The sequence below is a fragment of the Eschrichtius robustus genome, chromosome 16, assembly GCF_028021215.1.
Source record: "Eschrichtius robustus isolate mEscRob2 chromosome 16, mEscRob2.pri, whole genome shotgun sequence".
In the NCBI taxonomy this organism is placed as follows: Eukaryota; Metazoa; Chordata; class Mammalia; order Artiodactyla; family Eschrichtiidae; genus Eschrichtius; species Eschrichtius robustus.
Window position 1 is genome coordinate 34,091,186 of NC_090839.1, and position 24,169 is coordinate 34,115,354.

Below are 24,169 nucleotides of genomic sequence, written 5' to 3' on the forward strand. Positions count from 1 at the left end.
AGTTGTTCATCCCAGGCCCCCTGATGTCTTGACAGTAACAACAGTCACAGCATCTTTGTAACATTTCTCTCTGTCCTTTTACTACTTTCTGCTTCAGGATACCTCTCTTCACTGCACTTCTTCCTAGCAAGGAAGGAGAGGAGTCGGATATGGCGATATCTGGGCTAACGTTCGTAAAAGGGCCTGTGAAGTCCAGAGACTTAGTACCGAGCCGGAGCTCCCTGCCCCTCCCCTGCAGGGGCTCTGCCTGGCTTCCTTCCGGCCCTTCCTAGCCTGGGGAACCAGCAGCCTTTGTGAGTTTCCTTGACAACAGGATGGATAAGTTAAAAATAAACTGTGCTAGGGCTTGTGTGTGTGCATGCACGCATGCCTGTGTCCTCTCGCCTGCTGTGCTCACCTCAGTCCCTGTGGCTTCTAGGTACTCCTGGACGACATCTGTGGGAAGCCTTGGTGGGGCTCTGGTACTTGCATTTTGAAGCCCCTTGGTTTAGGGGTCAGATCTAGATAATCCCATAGCATCGTTACCTCATATTCCTGATGGTAGCTGATGGGGAGAGGATGATAATGTTAACGTGAAGAATGAAGAGCTGTTCCAAATGCCTCAGTCTTCACGCAGTCTCATCAGAGAGGGATAATCCCACATTATCCATGCATTTCAGAACCTTGTGGGGCAGTGGAATAGGACACAGCTCTGGGTGGGGGTTTGGTTAAATCTTTCTAGGGAACCCCTACCAGATAAGGAGGGTCCTTTCTGGGCTCCTTTTATTAGGTGAGGAAGCAGAGTACAACACTTGGGTGACTTGTCCAGAGCCACTGGCTAAGCGTAGCGGAGGAAGGAGCACTGACCCCATCATCGGAAGTTGTGGCTTTTCCCCTCAGATCCTACGGATGAGGCCACCTCCATAAGTTCTTTTTTTTTTAAATTGAAGTATAGTTGATTTACAATGTTGTGTTAATTTCTGCTGTACAGCAAAGTGCCTCCATAAGTTCTTTACCAAAGCCTGCTGTCTCTGTATCAGCAGTTCTGCAGTAGTTAAAGCCTCTGTTTTGTGGTGTTATCAGTTGTAAGTTAATTTAGAAACAGCTGTCTCTATGAGGGCAGGGGCAGCTTTACCACACCTGGAATTAATTCCTCTCTTCCTCCCACCATCCTTCCATATATTTGTAAGTATTTTATGTAAGTATCTGTGTGCCAGGCATGAGGATATCCTGAGAAAAAGGTGTTATAATCCTTGTCTTTAGGGACCTTATGGTCAGTTGGGGCAGAAGACAATTATAAAATCTCCCACCAAGTCCCCGTTGTGGCCAGTGCTGAGTGGGAGGGAGAAGGTCTGATTGTAGGAGAGGGAAGGACTGAGGTAGGGCGTGGGGGTTAGAGAAGGCTGGAGGAACAGGTTAGTGACACAGAGTACTTAAATCTGGAACATATTAAAAAAAACTCCTACAAATCAATAAAAAGGAAAGCAAGAAAACTCAGTAGAAAACTGGCCAATGACTTGACAGACTCTTCACAGAAGACGATATCCAAATGGCCAAGAAACATGTGAAAGGATCCTCAGTTTCATATATTTATTAGTCATCAGGGAAATTCAAATTGTCCAATTTGAAGAAAGATATAACTTTTTTTGTTTGCACATGTATGTAATGAAATCTTTGACACTTTGGTGAAACATCCTTTTGCCATTTTCAGTTTACTTTATTCTGAATCTCTTACTGAAGAATAAAATGGATTCCGAGATGCTTAAATAAAAGGAAATCTAGTGGGATGAACACACTGAAGTCAGAGACCTGGTTAGTAGGAGATTTGGGGCCAGCCATCGAATTTCTCAGAGCCCCTGTTTCTTCATTTGTAAACAGGGATCTTTCTGTCTTCCTTCCCTTCCTCCCAGAGCTGCTCAGATGTTCACAGGTGTGGGAGATGCTCTCAAAACTGTGGAGGGCTATTCAAATACTATGTAGTATTGTTACTCTGATTCCAAGTGATTTGATTTCTCCTGCACCTCTTCTCACAGCAGCTATTCTAAATTCTCCTAAGAAATAAAAGCTCTGAGTAGAAGGATGGTCCCTAGGATGCAGAGCAGCCTGCTCCATGGTACTTTGGATGGAGAACCTGTTGTTGGCATGGCTCTGGTCCCTCCACACAGGCTGGGGAGCAGGGTGAGTTCCTGCGAGCATTTCCTTATGTGGCTGGGGCCTGGTGGCAACTCTGTGAGTGACATCGAAGTGTCTGCTGATGCCCAGGCCTGGTGGCAGGGAGAGGGCAGTGGTGCACACCAGTCCTGGTAAAGCAGTGACTCGAGTTAGTGGTCCCATAGGGCTTCCACACTGAGTGGGGCTAGCCTCCTTATGGGGTGTTCTTATGAAGTCTGGAAGTAACACTGTGGACTTTGGGGAGCCCTGTTGAGGGGGGCAATAGCCTGAATACCCGGCTTTCCCTGGGAGAGCCCAGCCTGTCTTGGTGGTTCTGAGAGTCCATAGCTTGTGGCAGAGCAGGGGCTGCTCCCTGTGTGACTTAGGTGTTGATGGAGAGGGGTTTTCAAAGGTGGATGGGTCTTTTTGGATGTGTACACCCAGTATCCTACTCAGCTCTTGTGACCTTTTCCTCTTCTGTTTTTCTGCTATGTAGGAGTCGGAGGCAGAAGCAAAGGCAGATGGAGAGACTGCATCGGACAGTGAGAGCCGAGTGGAAGCCGTCACCCTACCAACCTCTGTAGATGATACCCCAGAGGTCCTCAACAGGGCCCTTTCCAACTTGTCTTCAAGGTACCTTGGCTTAATGATGCAACTGCTTGCTGGGGGCTTGCACTGTCTCCAAGTGCCATGGAAGACCCGAAGACCTTAGAGAGCCCACAGTCTTGTAGCAGGAGCCCACATCTTATTAGAGTGTGAGGTGCAGGCCTGCCCATTTTCATTGGCCACAGTCTCCCCTGCCTTTGCCTAGGGCTGCATTGAGTGTCATCTAGTGCTTAACAGTGACTACGAGTGCCGCCTGGGTGGATCTGGCCTTGGAGGGTGCTCTAGGCTGTCTGGGAGGTGCTGTCCAAGGAGGAGGAACGTGTGGATATGGGGGTGGTCACTGACACAGCACATGAAGATGAATGATCCTTGGGGTTTGTGACTAATGGGCAGCTTGCTTTACACTGAGGAGCCCAAGTTTCTAGTTAAGAGTTCAGTTTTCCCTCTCTCACACACATACATTGTGGACATTCCTTGAATTTTCCTATAAGAATTGAGAAACATCTCAACTTGGGTGAATTCAGGGTTAAAATTTTGTTCCCTTGAGGTTCTGGTCCTTCCGATACCAGCTGCGTGGGCAGATTAAAAAGGCAAACTCTTGTAAGACCCCAAAACATTATCTGAGAGTGTTCTTGGGCATGCCTCCCACACATTTGTCCCTTTGAAAGGCTATATTGTGCAATGGTTAAGGGCATGGGTTCTGGAGCCAGACAGACTCCCAGGATTCAGATCTCAGCTTAAGCACTTCACAGGTGTATGAACTGTGCGTTCCTTTCTTCATCTGTTGTAAAAGCTAGTGGTGTTGAGGGTTGAATCAATTAATACATGTAAAGTCCTTATAGAAGTGCCAGGTACATACGTATGATAGCTATTATTACCACTGTGTTTGATACTGTTATCACCATAGCGATGCAGGGTCAGAGCAATTTAGGATTCTGCTGCAGGAAAAATGTTCATAGTTTTTTCCTCAGATAGAGAAGCCCATAGAAGCCACCCAAGTAGATACAGAAGTAGAGGGCATTGTTCCCTTGGGTCTTTTGCCTGATTCCTTTGTTAAGACACAAGCTGGGTGTGTTTTTCTGTGGACCTTGGAGCACTTGCTGAGTTTAGCGTGGATGATGTGATGGCTCTGGCGGCCCTGCTCCTCCCAGCATGTGGCTGCTGGGCTACTGCCTCTGTCAAGGTGAAGGACATACTCCTGGAAAGGATTGACCTCAGGGCCCTTTCAACCCAGGAAGAACCATCCCCCTTGGGTTTGTGCCTCAGTTCTTTCTGGGCTCCTGACATGTTTTCTCCTTCCCCTCCTCTCTAACTTAGATGGAAGAACTGGTGGGTGAGAGGCATCTTGACTTTGGCCATGATTGCATTTTTCTTCATCATCATTTACCTGGGACCAATGGTTTTAATGATGATTGTAAGTGCCATTTATATGCTGTTTTATAGTTTTGCCTTCACTTTTCCCTGCAGGACTGGTCATTTTATGTGCCAGGTGTTGGGTTGGTTCTGGGAATCACTTGGGGTCCAGGCTCTTCAGACCACATATGCCTTAGAATAGCTGTGATTTCTCACCTTCCAGCAGCCAACTGGAGGGCCATTTGTGTGTGAATTAAAGATCACTTTAAAATTTGATTTTATTACTTCAGCTCTTTGATCAAACTGGGACCCTGGCTACGATTCTGTGTGACTCTTGGTTTTGTTTCTTGTTTTCCTGGAGTCTCCCTCCTAGGTTTAGGACTTTTTTGTTAAGAAATCCCAGTCCACAGTACTTTGCTGTTAGTCTTCCCACTGTCATAGACAGGGTCAAATGACTAACAGATGAGTGCTGAGCAGAGCAGTTGGGACTTTTCAAGTATGTATTTCTATTCAAAGTCAAGAATGGAAGATATTGAGTCCCGAGGAGGGGGGTGTTCTACAATAAAAAGTTAATTGAAGTTTCAGAAGCATATATTTATTGTGAGAAATTGCATCTACTCTGTGTGACTTAAAGGGCCTCACTGCCCTGTGGGGTGGTGTGAGAGAGAAAGGAGGAGAGCAGAATCACTGAAGGACTGACATTATTCTTAAATATAGTGTTTTTTCTTGAAGGCCCTTGACCTGTTGGTTTCTGTTTCCAAAGATCATAAGAATTGGGGAGTTGACAAGTGTTCTAATTCTTTTGTGTCCACAGGTGATGTGTGTTCAGATTAAGTGTTTCCATGAGATTATCACTATTGGCTACAATGTCTACCACTCCTATGACCTGCCCTGGTTCAGAACCCTCAGCTGGTAAGCTCTTTAGCCCCACAGAAACCCTTAACAGATTTGGACGAGTGTTTTGTGGTAGGTATTTACAGTCATGGTGGGAGGGAGGCCGTGATGGCCATGGACCTTCACAGCCTTTGAGACCCAAGTATTGCATAGGCCGGACTGTATGGTTGGCCTGTGAGGAGCGTTTGAGTAGTTACCCGGAGTCTGGACTCTTCCTCAGAAGAAACCAGACCAGCTGCATCTGTGACCGTGTTTGCATCAGTATTTGGATTCCTTAGACTCTGCACAATGGCCCCCCTTTTCTAGATCAGTACATTTCTCATGCTCTAGTATCTCAGCATCCCACAAGAGTCATCTGGGAGTTGTCAGTACTGGTGTTGCTGTCTTTGGAACTTGACTTCCTCACCCTTAAAACAGATGGTTGAGACCTACTCAGTGCTTTTCAAACTGTGGTTTTGGAGCCCTAGTTCCTCGGAGGCTCCTTGGGTGCCAGTGGGCAGGAGTGAGACTGAGTGCAGGGGATCTGGGCTCCGCAGAGGAACTCTGCTTTCTCCTCCTAGGAAGGGGCTTGGCGCTTTTTTTTTTTTTTTTTTTTTTTGGCCACGCCACGCTGCATGCAAGATCTTAGTTCCCTGACCAGGGATTGAACCTGGGCCCTCAGCAGTGAGAGCACAGAGTCCTAACCGCTGGACCACCAGGGAATTCTGGGCTTGGCTATCTTGAAGCAAAAACAGGATCAAAACCTATAGTGCAGATGATGTCCGAGACCCCTTCCCGATCTGAAACTCGCTGCTGTATTGACCACACTCTTCTCAGGTGGTGACATGTGAGCAGAGCACTGCGTAGCCCTGAGAAGACTTGGGGCAAATACAGACTCTTCTCACCCTGCTGTGCTGGGTCTCTGGCATTGATTTCATTACTTACCAGTCCGGAGAGTAGTGTTTTGGGCCCCGGCAACTTGGTTATGGCCAAGGGAGTTGATGTGCTCGGACTTGGCCTGGACACATACTTCTGAGAGATGCTTCCTCGGCATCCAGCAGCACAAGCTGTCTCACAGTCTCCACAGGGCCTGTGCTTGCCACCTGGGTTACGATGTAGGCCTCTCTTGTGGGTCTTCTATAGCTGGAAAGCAATCTTATGAATTTTGTTAACATACTCAGGATGTCTGACCCCTGACTCTGGTCACTGTACAAAGGAAGTATTTTTCACATAACAGAGAACAAACCCAGTATTGGAGTTCTTGAACTTCCACAATTAAAAAAAAAAAAAAAGAAAAAATGGAAGAGAGAAGCTCTCCCCTCTTTCCTCTGTCTGGATCCTTGTTGAGTGTTTAGAGTGGGGCTGCTGGTTCCCGTACTCAGAAACACCAGTGAGGCCGCAAAGGTATATGAGCCATGTCTTCTCCCTCTTCAGAGCTCCTTCCAGTAGAGGAGAGAGGTTATAAACAAATGAAGAGTTAGTGCTAGTGAAAGGTTTGTGTGTCAAAGCCAGGCATCAGAGAGGAAGACAGTCTGAAGCATAATTAATTGCTTAGTGGAAGGAGCAAATACTTTGTACTATAGAAATAAATGCAGGGGAGGCAGATATCATGTTAGGTCGTGCAAGGTTTTATGAAGAAAATGGTATTTGAGCAACGAGTGATAAACTGGGTAAGCGAAGAGCATATTCCAGGCAGGGAAAAGAAGGGAACCAAGCAGATAGGTGGCAAAGCCAGAGAAGTCCATTTTGATAGGTGTGCAAGGTTTGTGTCAGGAAGAGTGGAAGTAAGACTGCGGAGGCAGGATGAGGTGCCTTTCAGAGGGTTGTCTTACGGTTTGAGTGCTAAGTTAGGCCTGGTAATGCTACAGAAGGGGCAAAAACTTGAGTCCCAAGTTTATGATAAATGGAGAGTGAATGAAAGCCACAAATTTCTAGATAAACGTCTCACCTGCAGTGTCACCAGAGAACAGGGAACGGTGGTCTGCTTGTCCCTGTGTGAGCTGCCCCCGGGGGTCTTGGGGGTCAGGTGGACCTCTGGTCCTCGAGGCTTTCTAACAGCCTCGCTTTAAAGGAGGGGCCACATGTGCTTCCCTTGGCAGTGACCTGTATTCTTTTACAGGTACTTTCTACTGTGTGTAAATTATTTCTTCTATGGCGAAACAGTGACAGATTACTTCTTCACTCTGGTCCAGAGAGAGGAACCTTTGCGGATTCTCAGTAAATACCACCGATTCATTTCCTTTACTCTCTATCTAACAGGTATGCGTCAAGCAGCTCACCAGTTGTTGTGTATGTCTTATTTTTGCATGTCTGCTGAGTTGGGGCATTTCTTGGTCAATGTAAGGTTTTGATGACATTAACTCTGACCACTTAGGGGAGCAGAGCTAAGGGTTCTGCCTTACGTGAGCTGTAGCAGCTTTTTACTAAGAGAAATGAGACCAAGGGGCTTGTGTGGTTGTGGAGGCTGAGTTTGTGCCACCTGTCCTTGTGTTCCAGCCTCTGTTGGAGGACTGCATAGCATGGTCGTGTCCTGACTGTCCTCTTGGCAGAGATTCTGCAGTGTGACTGAAACAGAAACCACCCAGGAACTTGTATATAAAAAGGGACATTGCATTGACATATACACTACTATATATAAAATAGATAACTAACAAGAACCTGCTGTATAGCACAGGGAACTCTATTCAGTACTCTGTAATGACCTATATGGGAATAGCATCTAAAAAAGAGTGGATATATGTATATGTATAACTGATTCACTTTGCTGTACAGCAGAAACTAACACACACTGTAAATCAACTATACTCCAATAAAAATTAATTTTAAAAAAAGGGACATTGCAGTGTATTAGAAATTTTATTGATTGGGTTTAAAAAGACCTGTGACTTCAAAGGAGCCAGGAGCTTACTCTTTGAATCTCAGTTAGCTCTTCTGTAATCTAAAGCTAAAACAGGAGCATTACTGTGAGGATTTGATCAGATACATTGCAACTTGACAAACAGTGAAGTGCTCTGTCAATCTAAACTCAGTTAAGACTGTACAGTAATGCTAGTAATGCGTTCTTCATAGTTACCCTCAAAGCCAGTTTGAGGCATATGAGAAATTTGTTCTGACCTAATACGTTTCAGTCTTACCTGTTGTTCATCAGCTTGATAGCAATACTTGGCTCTGTGAATGACACCTGGCTATTAAAATATGAAGTCCACTTCCGAGAGGTCTGCTGTGTTGAGGATAGAGAGCATGCCTCAGAGCCTGGGAGCAGCCCCACAAAGGGAGGCCAGGGGTCTTGAATAGTGATGTGCTCTCTTCTGGGCAGGGCTGCTTTTGAGGGACCCAGCACACTTATGGGTAAAATCCTTTTTCTTCCTGGAGAGTTTGGTCGTATGGGTCAGTAGGAGAGAGATGCAAGGATGGCCTTGGCCCTGTACCAGGTGGATCCCCCTTCTGCTTGTTCTTTAGGACAGAGATTGGCAAACTTTTTCTTAAAAGGTCCAGATAATAAATATTATAGGCTTTGGGGGCTATAGGGTCTCTGTTGCAGCTCCTCAGTTCTGCCATTGTAGCACAAAAGGAACCCTGGACAATATGTAAACAAATAGGTATGGTTGTGTTCTAATAAAAGTTTGTTTATAAAAACAGGCAGCTGGCCTGACTGTTGTTGGCCCCTGCTCTAGGATCAAAACATTTCTATCTGGTGAACATTGTCCTAAGTTGAGTGTAGTCTGCAAGATTTTAAAATATTGCCTTCCTTTAATTGTCTTGAAGGAGTCATTTTTTCCTTCTGACTGCTTATCTGGTTTTATTCCCTTGGGCTATGAATTTGTGCCCTGGTTAACTGCTGCCAGGAAATTAGCAAAGGACTGCTTAACACAGCTAAAGGAAATGACTAGGACAAAGATAAATGCAGAATGTGATTCATTTTGCCCTTTCTCCTCCTCTTCCTCAAACTAGGATTCTGCATGTTTGTGCTGAGTCTGGTCAAGAAGCATTATCGACTGCAGTTCTACATGGTAAGGGAAATATGTGCATCAGTGTCAAAATTCTTGGCATAAGTGAAATTCTGTGGAAACTCCACAGGCCTCTCATCCCTTCTGTGATAAATCAAAACCCTGGAATGCAGTCTGTTCTTATGCATCTAGAACCTAGAGGATGAAGGAGGCATCCCCAGTGAAGTTTGGTGGCTCTTTATCCACCTAGACCCAATCACTGTTACGTAATTTACACCCTAAGTAGTCTTTGCCCTCTGGACCTGAGGGTGGCCTCCAGGTAAGGCTCAAGGTGAAGCTTTAGGCATTGCCCATAGATATCCTGCCTACTATATCACTCCCTCAACCTAAAAACATCCCCTCTCTGAGTGTCCTAAGCACTCAATAAATACTTACTAAGAAAATGAGAAATACCCAGGCTTTTGGAGCATAGAAGGACTAACTGGTGGGCCATATGGGCCCTCCTTTTGATGGCAACCGTAGCTGGGGAACATAGTTCTTCCCAGAGGCCTGTTCTATACCTTTTCACTTCCTGTTAGACAGGTACAGAAGCAGATATCTTTCCTACCTGTTTCTAAGCAATTTTCTATAAAGTTTATAGAAAAGGTAAAGGTAAAGTTTATCCTTTATCTTCTTTTGCAGTTTGGCTGGACCCATGTAACATTACTGATTGTTGTAACCCAGTCACATCTTGTTATCCACAACCTGTTTGAAGGAATGATCTGGTGAGTGATGTTGGGGGGATTTTTCCTTTTACTTTGTAGGTGTTCTCGTATAGGTGGGCTGAGAAACCCTGATTAACTGTCTAAGCCAGAGGTTCTCACCTGAGCTACATCAGAATCCCCTGCAGGCCTAGTTGCAACACAGGTTGCTGGGCCCCCCCACTCCTGAGTTTCTGCTTCAGTAGCTATGGGGTGGGGCCTGAGAACTTGAATTTCGAGTACATTCCCAGGTGATGCTGATCCTGCTGGTTGGGACCTACACTTTGAGAACCACGGTTCTAGACTAACAGGTGTAGAGATATTTAAAGAATCAAAGACAAACTATATGGCAACAAATTTGAAAATCTAGAAGAAAAAATCATGATTTCCTGACAAGAGGTCACCGAGTAAAAGTCATGAAGAAGAAAACTTGAATAGATCAGTAACTATAAAAGAACTTTGAAAATTGCATAAGAATCCACACCTGGAAAAAATGACCAATGATAGCAGCTGAGTTTTATCCACCCCTTAATATTAAAACTGATAAAAGCATAGGGAGGGAGAAACAAGAATGATAAACTGATTTCTTTTATGATTATAGATATACTAAATAAACTATTAGCGAATGGAATCTGGCAGTGTGTCAAAAGAATGATATACTTAGTAGATTTTATTCCACAAATGCAATGGTTTCAGCAGGAAATCTATCACCATTGATAGAAATCAGTAGGCTGACTGAAGAAGCTATGCTTTTAGTGAAAATGTGAAGGCATATCCTTGTGTATATGAGGTGCTAAAGTACTGTGATTAAGATCCCAAACTGTGGGCTTCCCTGGTGGTGCAGTGGTTAAGAATCCGCCTGCCAATGCAGGGGTCACGGGTTCGAGCCCTGGTCTGGGAAGATCCCACATGCCGCGGAGCAACTGGGCCCATGAGCCACAACTACTGAGCCTGCGCGTCTGGGGCCTGTGCTCTGCAACAAGAGAGGTCACGATAATGAGAGGCCCGCGCACCGCGATGAAGAGTGGCCCCCGCTTGCTGCAACTAGAGAAAGCCCTGGCACAGAAATGAAGACCCAACACAGCCAAAAATAAATTAAAAAAAAAAAAAAAAAAAAAAAATCCCAAACTGTGCCTCTGTTTCCTGTTCTCAGGGTGAAGGCACAGTAATACCCACTGCCTGAGGAATAAATTAGTAAAAATATGTAAAGTGCTTAGAACAGGGACTAGCTCATCTAAATGTTCCCCTTAGGGCATTATTATGTTTAAAATAATGATAATGGCCTGAGGAGATGTACTCTCCCTCTCTTTCGGAGTTTTGTTAAGTAATTCTAAAGAGGGGCTCATGCTAAGTTCTCATGTTTAGGGCTAGACATACCACTTGGTTCTAGAGTGAATCATATTAAAATCTCTAGTTATTGGTTTTTAGACTGAACCTTCAAGACTTAATTATAGGTGCAGAGCAGAGAATGTTGCTAGAAGCCTCAACAAAGTAAATACTATGGGTGGTTGGGTGGATACAGGTGCTCTAAATCCCTACCTTAACAAGCAGGAAGTCAGAAAATATTGCCTGTAGTTGAGGGGCTAGGATTTATGTATGTTATGTTAAACTGTAATAGAGGAAATTTGAAAAAAGTGACTGTCAGAGAGCAGAAAGTGAGAAGAGAGAGATGGTACAAGTTTGGAAACTGTCCCTTTTTTTTCGTGGTGGGGATGACCAGACCAGCAGAGGGAGGCAGAGAAGAAATCTGGCTATATGTACTTGGTCTTGCTCTCAGTGTAGTCCTGGGGAAAAGTTGGGCTCACTAGAGCTAGTAATAAACAGTTTAAAAAAAAAAAAAAAAGTAAATTATGAAATAGATAATAAATGTACTACTTAGGATTATGGAGGTAACTGCTAGAAGAAGAAAAGTCAGAAATGATTAAAAGTAGTTATTTTGGAGAATGGAGATAGGGATAGGGGAAACAGGCAACTTTTTATTTTTTCTTTTCTTTACACTTTAAATTTTTATATTACTTTATAATGAAAAAAGAACAAATGATATTTTATAGAATACCACCTCCATTTATTCAGTAGTCATTCAGTAAACATTTGAATGCCGCTATGTGCCGGGTACTAGGTATGGCTTATGTGGCATTTTATTTCTTTTAAACTTATTCCTTAATGGTTAATAAGTACTATATGGGTTATTGTGGTACTGAAATTTATGAATGGCATTGTTTTGTGGACTTCTGAGGTATTATCGTCTTGGTAGCATTGATTCTTACTTTGGTTTATTTCCTAGGTTCATTGTCCCCATTTCTTGTGTGATCTGTAATGACATCATGGCCTATATGTTTGGCTTCTTCTTTGGTCGGACCCCACTCATCAAGGTAAGTGGATCACCCTAACACGGACCATCACCGTGAGGGGAGGGTGGTGCTTTCAATTATGAGTAGATCAGCTTAGGAGACAGAAGAGATCTAGCTGGTGTGTACATCTTTATGTCATCCTGATGAAAGGCTAGTAATAAATTAGCTTCAAGAGGAAAGCCAGAGGAAGACTTGACAACTACTCATAGGAAAAAAAAAGAGCTAATAGGGAAAATATTTTTATAGATGGCGTAGGCACACTTTTGTGGCTTTGATCTGAATTTGAGTGTTATCATTAGTTTGCTGTTTTATAATATAATTAAATTATTTGGCCAATTGAAACAGAAAGGAAACTGAGGGCTATCAGGCAGGGAACAAGGAAACCAAGTATGGGGTATTTTAGAAGGTGAGGGGTTTAATTGAATGAGTTTTTTTAATAGTAGAAAGACTTTTAACAGTTAATCATTATTCCCAAAGCTAGAGTTATCAAAATGCCTTTTTTTAAGAACTTGCTCTCTGTCCACAGCTGTCCCCGAAGAAGACCTGGGAAGGCTTCATTGGGGGCTGCTTTGCTACTGTGGTATTTGGCCTTCTGGTAGGTGGTGCTCCCAGCTGGGTGGGGGATGGGCAGAGGCCTCCCACCCACCTTCAAAGCCCATTCACGGCTAGTGAGCATGTCCCCCGAGGCCAAGGACTCTGTCCTGCTGAATGGCAACCTTGCCCTGTAGCGGGGCATGAACATGGCATGGGCAGTGCCAGCTGTCCTTTATCTGCCAGTCTTTAAGCAGTAGAGGAGTGGGGGCCGTGCACACCTTGTACTCCTCTCAGGCTGAGGCCTGGCAACACTCAGGAGATGGCATTCTTGTCCAGGCATTTGGTATTTTGCCTGAGAGTAAGAGGTGAGGTGGGATATGCCATTCTAACCCAGATTTTCTCCTGTGGGTGTCTTGCCTGGAGAGGAATCATCTCCCAGCCCTTTCTAGAGCACCATTTGCTGCTTCTGACCCTCAGGCCAGTCTCTCCCCTTTTCAGAGTTGTCCAGCTGCCCTTCAGGGCTGACTCCCTACTTACTGCTCTTCAGCTTTCTCCCCTCCTGGTTGTCTTCCTCTCACTATACCACTCCCCTCACCACCTGCCATTTTGAATTAAGGGATCCTGAGAAAAATGGACCATTGCTCCTCCAAATGGGGTGAAACTTCTTGTAGTTCTTTGCCCAAATTCCCTCAGGTCTTTCCTGGGTTTATTCAGGGCCTGGTTGTTGGAGCAAGTACATTGAGGCCTCAGTGGGCCATCAGCCTCTTTTTCATTTTTTTTTTCCAGATACAGGTAAAATACACATATGGTGAAATATGAACCTATGATTTAGTGCATAGCTTGCACTTAGGGTGCTAGGCACTGTGAGGGACTTGGCTGAACCAGGCGTGTGCTGCCCAGGCAAGATGGCTGGAACTTGTCTCCTTTGTCTGTCTGTTCTCATCCTCAGTTGTCCTATGTGATGTCCGGGTACAGATGCTTTGTCTGCCCCGTGGAGTACAACAATGATACCAACAGCTTCACTGTGGACTGTGAGCCCTCGGACCTGTTTCGTCTGCAGGAGTACAACATTCCTGGGGTGATCCAGTCGGTCATTGGCTGGGTATGTGCCACTCACATGGGGCGAATGATCCTTGGCTGCATAGTGACTACAAAGAGAGAGCCCCCTCTCCACCACTGCCTTCCCTCAAAAACAGCTAGCTTCCTCCCTCCCCCAAGCTTGTAAGCCCCAGGTTGGAGAATTGCTCAAGTCAGTTCAGGGTGAGGACAGGAGGAGACATTTCCTCCCTCTTTAAATCATTAAGACCAGGGTTCTGAAAGTGTGCTTTTGGATCCTGGGGCACCCTGAGGTCCTCTCAGGGGGTCTGTACTTTCTTCGTAACGTAATGAAGAAAGTTTCACTTTTTCACTTTGTCAACATTTGCCATGATGGTGCAAAAGCAGTGCTGGCACCTTAGCATGAGTGAAGGCAGTGGCACTAAACTGGACTGTCATTGAATTCATTATGCCACGTACTCACAGGAAGACTCAGCCAGCTCACCTTAAGAGTGTCTTTGATGAAATAGTAAAATTATTAATTTTATTAAATCTTGACCCTTGAATACACACCTTTCTAATGCTCTGGTACCAAAATGGAAATTATACATAAAATGCTTCTGCTAAATGCTACAGGACAGTGCTTACCTAAAGGAAGACTGCGTGTGCACCTGCTTGAGTTATGAGCTGAACTAGCGGCTTTTTTATGGGGACATAATTTTTACTTGAAAAGAACCAACAAACTAATTTTTCAGATTTGGATTTTTGGCAGACATTTTTCTTGAAAAGGAACAAAGTGAGTCTGTCACTTCAAGAAAACAACTGACAGTAGTTGTTACCAACGATAAAATTTGGCTTTCAAGTACAAATTAGAGTTTTGGAAAGTGTATACCTGCTACTGTAAGTTTGACAGCTTCTTAATACTTAAAGGCTTTTCTGAGGGATCTGTGGTGATTTTAACATATGACATTTTGACATTGTATGGCAAAATTTGTCTACATTTGTCTACATTTGTAACTCAGTGAACCAGTATTTTTGAAATGGCCAGTGCATGGTGTTACACAGTCATGCACAGGTAAACGATCCATTCAAAGTGCAAGGTAGACCAATGGATTTTAATGTAAGAGTACAAAACGGTCATTGATAGGCTTTCAGATTCCACATTGCACCAAATTTTTAGAAAACTACCACTTAAGTTCTGGTGTAGTATCAGAGAATACCCATAATTATCTGAAAAGACGGTGCTAAAATACTCTTCCTTTTTTCAACAACGTATCCTTGTAGGGCTAGATTTTCTTCATACATTTCAACCAAAACATCATATTGCTGTAGACTGAATGCGTAATACCTTAATGTCCTCTATTAAGCCATATATTAGAGATTTACCAAAAACAAACAAAAACCCCCAAACCAGTCTTCTTCCTAAATTTTTTTGGGGTTGGGGGAGAGAAATAGTTTCATAAAGAGGTGGCTTTGTTGTTGTTGTTGTTTGTTTGTTTTTTAATGTTAACAAGTAATAAGCCTGGGCTTGCAGGCATCTCGACTGACTTCATTTATTCTTTTCAGAAAACAGTCCGGATGTACCCCTTCCAGATTCACAGCATTGCCCTCTCCACTTTTGCTTCACTCATTGGCCCCTTTGGAGGGTTCTTCGCTAGTGGATTCAAGCGAGCCTTTAAAATCAAAGTAGGAAAACCCTTTTCTGTTCCTCTCATTGTCTCCTAGCTGGGCCCCTTTTCACCCGTCTTCTGCCTTCCTCCTCCTGTCCCACCTCATCAGCCACCACCCCCTTCAAAATATCAAGCTATGAACCCTGATTATTAATGTGTGCTCTTCTTCACCCATGCATGGAATTTAAGTAGGTTAAAGGAAGATACATTGTTTCTAAGAAAATTCAGTGGTTGGATTTTCAGTATATTTGTTAATATATTCTTTCTTCAAAAGAAACATTTTGTAATTTAATAAGATTGTGTACTATTATAGCTTCAGCATTTGAATCAATACTTACTTTTCACTTTCTGTTGCCCTCAGCTATTCAGTACAGTAGCTGGACATTGAGGTGGGACCATAAGCCAGGCTTTGACTTGGCTGAGGCCAGGCTCATCAATCCTTCCCCTCCTCTAACAGGACTTTGCCAATACCATTCCTGGCCATGGAGGCATCATGGATCGCTTTGACTGCCAGTATCTGATGGCCACCTTTGTCAATGTGTATATTGCCAGTTTTATCAGGTATAGTACCTTTCCATCTGAACCAAGTTAGTGGATTTTTAAGTGTGGTGAAATTCTAGAATTTTAGCTACTTCTCAGTTTGAGTGAAAAAAACCAAATGTGAATGCAGTTTTCGGTTGCTATTAGTTATGGATTCCCTGAGGACCCCTACCCTCCATTAGTAGAGAATCCAGAGAGGGAACAGCTACTTGAATAATCAGGCCCTCGAAGTTGCTTGGCCCCTGCTTTGCTCAGTGCTGTTTCTTCATCCTCTTCCAGGGGCCCTAATCCGAGTAAGCTGGTTCAGCAGTTCCTGACCTTGAGGCCAGATCAGCAGCTCCACATCTTCAACATGCTCAAGTCTCACCTGACTGACAAGGGGATGCTGACAGCTGCCACAGAGGACGAATAGCGACCACCCAGGGCCAGGAGAGCAGGAACAGGGCTGAGTGAGGGGCAGGGCTCCAGGGCAAGCCCAGCTGGACAAAGACAAGACTTCAACTCACTGTCTTTTTTTTTTTTACAGTGTTTTTTATTTGTGGATTTAAAAAAAAAAAATCTGTGTGTACAGTCTATGTGCTTATGATTTGGGTTGTAAGTAACCTACAGCTTTGAGTTGGAAAGAAGTCATGGGGGTAAAACCATTTGGGTTTTTAAAACCGAAGTTTTTAACAACGTGGAAGACAGTGTTGCCCAGCTCTGGAGCACCTACTTGGTGCTTCTAGCTCCCAAGCTGGAGCTTCCATATCTGGGCTTGATCAGAGTGGACATTCATCCGTGTTCGTCCAGTTTAGCCCCCACCGAGCTCTCTTTGTAGCTGACCCCCAGCAGGGAAGAGGTGCACAGCTTGGATGTCTTTACTACTGGAGCGCTTTCCCTGGGCTTCTCAGTAATCCCTGCCTTGGAGCTACAGGAGTGTTACCTCCTGAGGCTGAAGGGATGAAGACTTATTAATCAGATAAGCATTCTGTTCACAAATCCTGTGGAGTATGAGCTCTGCTTTATGATATGGGTTCACCTCGCTTCATCACAGACTGAAAGAAGGTTTCAGTTTTTATTTTTTTCAGAAAGCATGAAAAATTATAATAGTCTGGAGAAAAGCCACACTGTACTATTTCAAGTGTATGCAGTAGGATATACTGTAATTGGGCCTTTTCCCACAGGGTTTAGGCTCAAGTGGCTCCTATAGGGCAGTCGGCTAACTGGGTCTTTTCAGGGATGATGTCGTTCACGTTTGTGCTGTAGACTTGTTGCTGCTGAATCCTTTCTGGGGGCTTCCCCATTTGGCAGGGAGCAGAGGGCTTCTCTTTCACATGCCCATGCCCTTGGCCTTGCTGACCACCCACGTAGCTGCTGTGTTATGTGTGTGTGTGTGTGTGTATATATATTATATATATAATATATATATATGTATAACTCTTAAGGCAAGTGTGTATCTGTGTGTGTTTTAAAAATCACTTATTTCTTACAGTGATTTCAGTTGTACCATGACTTCTTCACTGAAACCACAAAGTTCTGCTTACAACTCTGCATAACCCAACCCAATTAGAGGTTTGAAGCTTCTGAAGATTAAATGCACACTTGTTGTATAATGTTTAAATGTAGTTTGTATTTAAATGTAGTTTGTATTTTACTGGGGGACCTTTTTTCAACTGTGACTTATTTATTGTTTCCTTTTAATTAGAGGAGTGAGGTTGACTTTTGGAATATACGTTCTTTGTCAGGACAATAAGCAAGGGGGTATAGGAGAGAGAGCTTGGTGGCCAAGTGTGTTCCATTATTCTGTGCCATATTGGTTCTCATTGCCAAATGGGGGTGTAACAGCTTGCTTCAGCACCTTGGGCTGGTGCTGCTTTGCTCTATTTCTGTTTATCTCAGCCTCACTGCATCCGTGGATGCTCACAGCCAGCCCAGATCACTGAAGCGTCCAGCACGGGCCAGACCCCTCTTGATGTCTCAGCTCACAGTCGCTGTGTGACCTTCCACGTGCAACAGCTTCCTTCTTCTGAACTTTTATTTCCAGTTCAGTACATGGCTTTTCTTTTTCAGGTCCAAGGCCCCCTTAAAAACAAAATGTGTTTTTGCGTGGGGTTTTAGTGCTGGCTGTATGACGCTAGGTAGGACAGACACATCACTCTGTGGGTCCTCATTTTCTGAGCTGTCTTCTAATTCCCATATTCCATCATTCTGGCTGAACAAGTACATGTACCAGAGGCTGCTGCAGGTATTGAGTCATGTCCTGGGCACCCAAAAAGCAAGTACTTACAGGCCTTTTCTAAATACTTGTCCTTAAAATGCTTGTCCTCAGCAATAAGTCTTAAAGAGTGGAGGTGATTAGTAACGAATCTAGTTTTCTGATTGCAGAATGAACTTGGTTCCCCAAACCAGAGATGAAATGGCGCCACATTTGTCTCATGGTACCCCACTGTGGGCAGATGGTGGGTCCTTGGGAGCAGGGAGTCTCAGCTGGGACCCGGCAGCAGAGAGCCACCTTTGAATAGGTCTTCCTTTGGGATCAGGGAGCCTGGCACATTTCTGTGGACGTGGCTGCTGATGGGGGTCCTGGGAAACGGCAGCTGGAAGCTCAACAGAGCTGCCATCAAGAAAGCCTGAGGGTCAGCGGGATTTTGTTTTCTTTTGATTCCCTGCCTGCTTTCTGGTGAAATAGGGGAATTTCGTAGTCAGTAGCCAGGAGACTGATGCCACCTTGTGTCTGTATAGCACATTGTTTTTCTTTCTCCCATTTATTGAAAATCTTTCACCAAACAGACAAGTTTCCAGAGACTTATAACACACAGCTGTGCAGATCTTAATGAGTGGCATAACTTGCTTCAAATCCATTTTTTTTGTGAGAAATAAAATGTGACAAATTGTGTGCCCTCCCTTGTCGTGGATTCAGTTTCTAACTCCCATGCATGGTTTTATGTTTCCCATTTGATTTTGTGTTCATACATATTGTGCAGTCCTGATTTAGAGATTTTTGTTTTGTTTTTCAATCTGAATCCTGTACATTCTCACAGCAGCCTTCTGAGGTACCTCAGGTGAGAGGCATGAGCCCTTTGCTGATGAGGAAACCGAGGGCCAGGGGGGTGCGTCCCCAGGGTCACATGGTGGTTGTGCTCACCAGCAGGACAAGGACTTATCATCCCCGGGCCTCCTCACCTTTGGGAAAGTGCAGTATTCCTTCCGGCAAGCTCAGGAGGGCCGACCTGTGTGCCACGTTTGGAGCTTAAGTTGCTGTTAGCTCCTACCTGGTGACATAAGGAGCTGATGGAAAAAGAAACCAGGGAGCATCTGCAGGGGCTGGACCTGGGCGTCCTCCCCGGCGAGTTCTCGTGACTGCTCGCAGGACACCCGCGCCTTTTCCCTTTGCGTGCATGTGCCACCCTCTCAATTGCTCTCAGCTTAGAGGAAGTACACATTTATGTTTTGCTTCTGAAAGTGAAACCCTCTAAGGCAGCCTGGGCCTTATTTATGTTTATTACTTCTTGCCTGTTTCATATTCTGAGCATTTTAGTAGGTATAGTTTAACTGTATTTAAGATGTACTTCCTTCTAGTGTTGTACAATTCTGTAATGTATGTTTGAAACTAATGTCTCAGAAGGAGCAAAATGTAACTTAGCCTTACACAGGTAGACTCTGAAATCATTTTATGGTATTTATTTTTTCCCCACTGGGCTTTTTATCCTGTAACTTATATTGTATAAGAAGATTCCAAAAATATATTTTAATGGAGACTAAACAGGCCCTTTGATTTGAATGAGCTAGTTGCCGAGTTAGCTGGAGGCTGATTCGAATGGATCCTTAAGTTCACATCTTCAGACTGTCAGTGAGCCCCTGGCAGGATCAGCAGCATCCCTGACATTGCGGGGGGCAGGGGTGTGTGTGACTGACTCAGGGCAAAGAGCATCATTGCTTGGAAAACTGGACAGCAGTGGCCTTGCTCCGTAAGAAGCCTGCCCAAGGTCAGTTTCCAAGGAAGTAGATTTGCATTACTGTACTAGATGTGGCACCTCTGAAACGTCTTCTTGTGTCACTTATATCTTAGGCACCATCGCCTTTTGTCTTTGGGAGTAACTCTCGTCTGTGCCCACCTTTCTTGTGCGTTGTGATTATGTGCTGAGGAAGGGGTGGAGTGGGGAGGGTCAGTTTCCCTTAGGCCCAGGGTTTCTGTTCTTCCACAGTCAGGGTGGGAAGTTTCCCTTAGGCCCAGGGTGCTGTTCTTCCACAGAAGGATGTCCAGGTGACTGTCATACACACATTGCAAGACAACAAACCATGGGCCGACTCTCACTGTGCTTGTCAGCAGGGGCTCCGAAAGAGCGGCTGGAACAAACCATCAGCTTCCTGAAGAGAGGGTCTGGTTCGTGGGCAGAGCCTCATTATTCTGTCCTTGGTGAAAACGAACTTTCTTTTCCCTTGATCACCTTCCATGCTCGCAGTTACCCAGCTTTCACTTTTTAAAGAGATTACCTGCTCCCACTTCCTAACTTGTTTTCCCTTGTTGGGTGCGGCCCTTGTGGCACGACCTACATAGGGTGCTGGGCTTGGACCAAGTGGTGATGAATGAGGCTAATTTAAGGGCTCTTCTAGGCCCACCTCCTCTTGGTCCTGAACTCTGCTCACCCACATTCCCTGCAGAAGGTGGGCCCATTCTCAGTGAGGAATGGAGTCCCAGCTGCTGACTGCCTATTTCCATTTGAAGGTGGCCCCATCTTTCTGTTCCTCCCAGCACTGCCCACCCCCCCCGCCTTTCAGGTTGACCAGCAGTAACCTTATTCACCTGGCCTCTCAGGTGGGTAGAGGCTGCTGTGCTTACCTGGGGCTGCCTCTTGATAGAGTAAGGCTTTCACCTGTCTGTATGTATGCCATGTTTTCAAAGGCAAAGAGATCTCAGCTGGGAGGGTGGTTTGGGAGGTATACTTTGGGTGCTGAAGTGTTGGGATTTTAGAACATGTAGATGATTTATGAGACTAGAATGCCAGAATATCTGAAGTATAGGATTTTATAGCCAGTGGCTTTCAAATCCGTTGGCTCTTTGAAAACCCTGCCCCCCTTCCCCTCTTCTACCAAATGCCTATATGATGAGGCTCCTTTTTATTCTCAAGTCATTAAGTTACCAACAGTGTGTTTATTAATAATAATTGCAATAATAGTAATAGTGCTTAATATGTGCCAGGCACAGTGCTAAGGATGCATTATCCCTTTTAATCCAGAAAACAACCTTTGATCAGGTATTATCTCCATTTTATACATGAGGAAAATGAGGCACCATGACAGGCAAAGTGCATTGGTTAAGATAGACTTTGGGCTCAAATAGCCCTAGGTTTGGGCAGGTTACTAGGTACAATTCCAACCCAGCTGGCTCTGATAATAGCAGCTCCCTTTCGGGATTGTTGTGAGGATTTTATGAGGTAATGCATGTAAATATTTGTCAGTGCCTGGCACATAGTAAGCTCTCAATAAATGGTAGTTGTTTTTGTTGAACCCAGCTGGTAATTTGAACCCAGGGTTGTGTGATGCTGGAGACTGTTTCTCAGCCACTACACTGCCCCTGCCCTGCACACAGCCTGGGTGTTCAAAGTCTAGAAAGTGACCATACTCTCCTGAGAGAAGCAGTCCAGACCTTAACACCCATCTACAGCAACTGGGTACTTCCCACTTCATTTAGAAAGCCAGCCTGATGAAAGGAGAGAGGATGTGGACAAGTTCCAGAATTCTCCGTTCCTGGTAGGAATGGTTTGCCTGAGGTTTTGCTCACCTCCTGCTGCCCCTGGTCTGGACTTGCCATGGGGAAGGAGGCCCTTTCCTCTTGCCTGGTGGTGCCTCCACCTCCTGGGCAGTAAGGGCTGATCTGTGACTTGCTCTGGACCCCATGTCCCCCCCCCCCCCCCGCCAAGAACTGTGCTCTGTGCATACAGCTCAGGGACCTGCAGCAGTCCTCCGTGTGAGCAGACATCGCGGGGCCCAAGAGGAGTGGGAGAGAGAGAGAGCTTCTCTGTAGTAGATGGTAGTACAGAGGGAAGGCCTAAAGCTCTCGCTCATGTCCGTACACATAACAGGTCAGGGGCTTTGTGTTTCTTGCTTTCTTAAAAGTGTTAACAGGGTAGACGCAGGTGACCACTTGGGGATAGATGATAGGGGGTGTTTCTCTTGGATTCTAGGTTAGCAGAGGATCTCAGTGGTGATTCATGAATGAAGGGAGAATAGGCACCGGATTAATGAAAAATGAAAACTATTTCTTTTAGTTTTCCGAATGCAGACGGAGGAGTCGGGGAGGGTGTGTTTGAGGTGGCTCATTCTTCACTTTGAAGTAATGGTGTTGATGGATCCATGAAGTTCTCAAGCCAATAGAATAATAATGACCTAGAACCACTGGCTTGACTGTGGGCTGTTTCCTGAGTGTTTGTGGGGAATGAAGACAAGACCCAAAGGCCCATGTGTTTGAAGAGTAGTCTCTCCCCTTCAGTTAGTTGCTTATGACAGGAGCCAGGAGCACAGTTGTGGGGGTTTAGTGAGCAGCTGCGGTGATGGACTGATCTGGGCCTGCCTCCTGCTCCTCTGGACCCGTGCTTGCCAGGCCAGGCACTTCTTCCCTCATTGTTGCATCTAATGGACCCAGGCAGCTTTTTATCTGTAGAGAAAATGGCTCCAAGCCAGGGGCAAGGGCCCTCTGCGCCTTGGGCTGAAGATGCTGCTGCAGTGGTCTCCCAGGTGTCAGGAGACCCTTACGTAGCGCTCAGAGTCTGTAGTTGGGTTTAGCCACCTGGTGACTCTGTCCCGGGTGGGATTCTCTGCTGACGTCATCCATAGCGCAGTCCCTGTCCTCGGTTGCTGGAGCAACCTCTGTTAGGTTCATGTGCTGGTTTTGCTGGCTTTGTGCCAGGGAATGCCAGAATAGAAAGGGGGTTGAGAATGTACATACGTGTTTTTATAAGGATGTCCTTTGTGTTCTGTTGCATTTGAATCCTCCACACCCACAGCACCGTGTGGCTGCCACACAGCACTGTGTTGCTGCCTTATGTCCCACTGGCTGGGTGTCTGGGAGCTGATTACAAAGGGAAAGAGCTGAGCAGACATCAGGGCCAACATAACCAAAGGACTTGGAGCCAAGAGAACAAAAGGCAGTGTCAGGATACAGTGGTTTATTGTCGTCCGGCCAGAGGACTGTTGAGAAGCCATGGGGGCAGCAGCAGGAGGAGCACAGGCAGAGGAGAGGCCAGGAGTCCTGCAGCTGGCGGAGGCCAGCCCTGAGTGTCTTGTGGGTGGGGGAACAGAAACTTGGCTCACCCATCCAGGGACATTCAACGCTCATGGATTGTGGATTCTCTTCTGGAGTCGATGCTGATACCAAGTTTTAAGTTTTATTGGTGTTTAATACTTTGCAAAACAGGAGGGGAAGACCAAAGTGTTAGAGACAAGCAGCCCCTCTGTTGAGAATTGTTGGGAAGCCTGGTGGTGTTGGGTGAGTCAGGCACTTCCTCAGTCTGTTCACTCTGAAGACCCGTTTAGTGAGAAAGTTCCCCAAAACATAGAAATGGCTTCCCTGGCCCCACTGGGGAGTGCCAGGTAGTCAAATGTAGCCCACTGCAGTGTCTGTGCTGCCAAGATTGGCCCCGAGTTTGTCCTGGCCCTGCCTCTGTCATTTCAGTAAATCCATGTGTTTTTGCCCCAGTTGACCTTTCTCTGTGCACTGTCTGATCAGTATTGAACTGATTCTTTTTCAATGAAGTGTCAGATCATGATATACTGTACATTGGAAAGTATTCACCTTATTTATATACCTGAATCTTCCTACTACACAAATAAACATCTGTTAAATTCTAGATCGTTTGTGGTATCTGATGGGGGGAGTGCTGACTTGGTATGAGATGTGGGAGGTTGTCTGTATGGAACCAGCGTCACTTCCCAGGGTGCTGCCGACCACTCCCTGCTTCTAGAGGCATCCTCTGCCCTTGGCCTTCACCTGCTCTTTGGCTTTCCACCTTTCCTCATTTTGCCTTGGCTGCTCCTTCTAAGTTGCCTTTCTGGGCATCTCTCCTCCTGCTGGCAGCATTCTGCTTGAGACTCTTCTCCCCACTGAATGCTCTCCTGGGTGTTCTTGCCTACTCTCAGGGCTTCAGTCACCACAATCCTGCGATTCCCAAGTCCACATTCCTAACCCTCATGGGCCTGTGGGGCCTCTTCGTGTGGACTTTGCATGGCCAGACCCAGGCCCTCCTCCTTTACCTGCCCCAATCCGGTGTTCTTTCACCACCATCGGTTCTTTACTAGGAGTGATCTCATCAGTATCCAAGGCCTACCCATTCTACTTTCTAAATATTCTTCAGATTCATCCTGACTGCCAGTTGGCTCCGTGCAGCCTCGTTACCTCCGCTCATTCATTCCTT

General features: G+C 45.4%; 1 protein-coding gene across 2 annotated transcripts in view; it reads left to right on the forward strand.

Moving 5' to 3' along the window:
- Positions 1-18,654, forward strand: part of CDS2 (CDP-diacylglycerol synthase 2) — a 59,949-nt gene extending 41,295 nt beyond the window's left edge. For both annotated transcript variants that reach the window (XM_068524703.1, XM_068524704.1), the window contains exons 2-13: positions 2,627-2,763; positions 4,054-4,150; positions 4,904-5,001; positions 7,082-7,221; positions 8,914-8,972; positions 9,591-9,673; positions 11,934-12,021; positions 12,527-12,595; positions 13,484-13,636; positions 15,136-15,255; positions 15,697-15,800; positions 16,059-18,654. In XM_068524703.1, coding sequence (XP_068380804.1) covers positions 2,627-2,763; positions 4,054-4,150; positions 4,904-5,001; positions 7,082-7,221; positions 8,914-8,972; positions 9,591-9,673; positions 11,934-12,021; positions 12,527-12,595; positions 13,484-13,636; positions 15,136-15,255; positions 15,697-15,800; positions 16,059-16,191 — 1,281 coding nt within the window. In that variant the 3' untranslated portion in view covers positions 16,192-18,654. The remainder of the gene's footprint in view (positions 1-2,626; positions 2,764-4,053; positions 4,151-4,903; positions 5,002-7,081; positions 7,222-8,913; positions 8,973-9,590; positions 9,674-11,933; positions 12,022-12,526; positions 12,596-13,483; positions 13,637-15,135; positions 15,256-15,696; positions 15,801-16,058) is intronic.
- Positions 18,655-24,169: the final 5,515 nt, after the last annotated feature.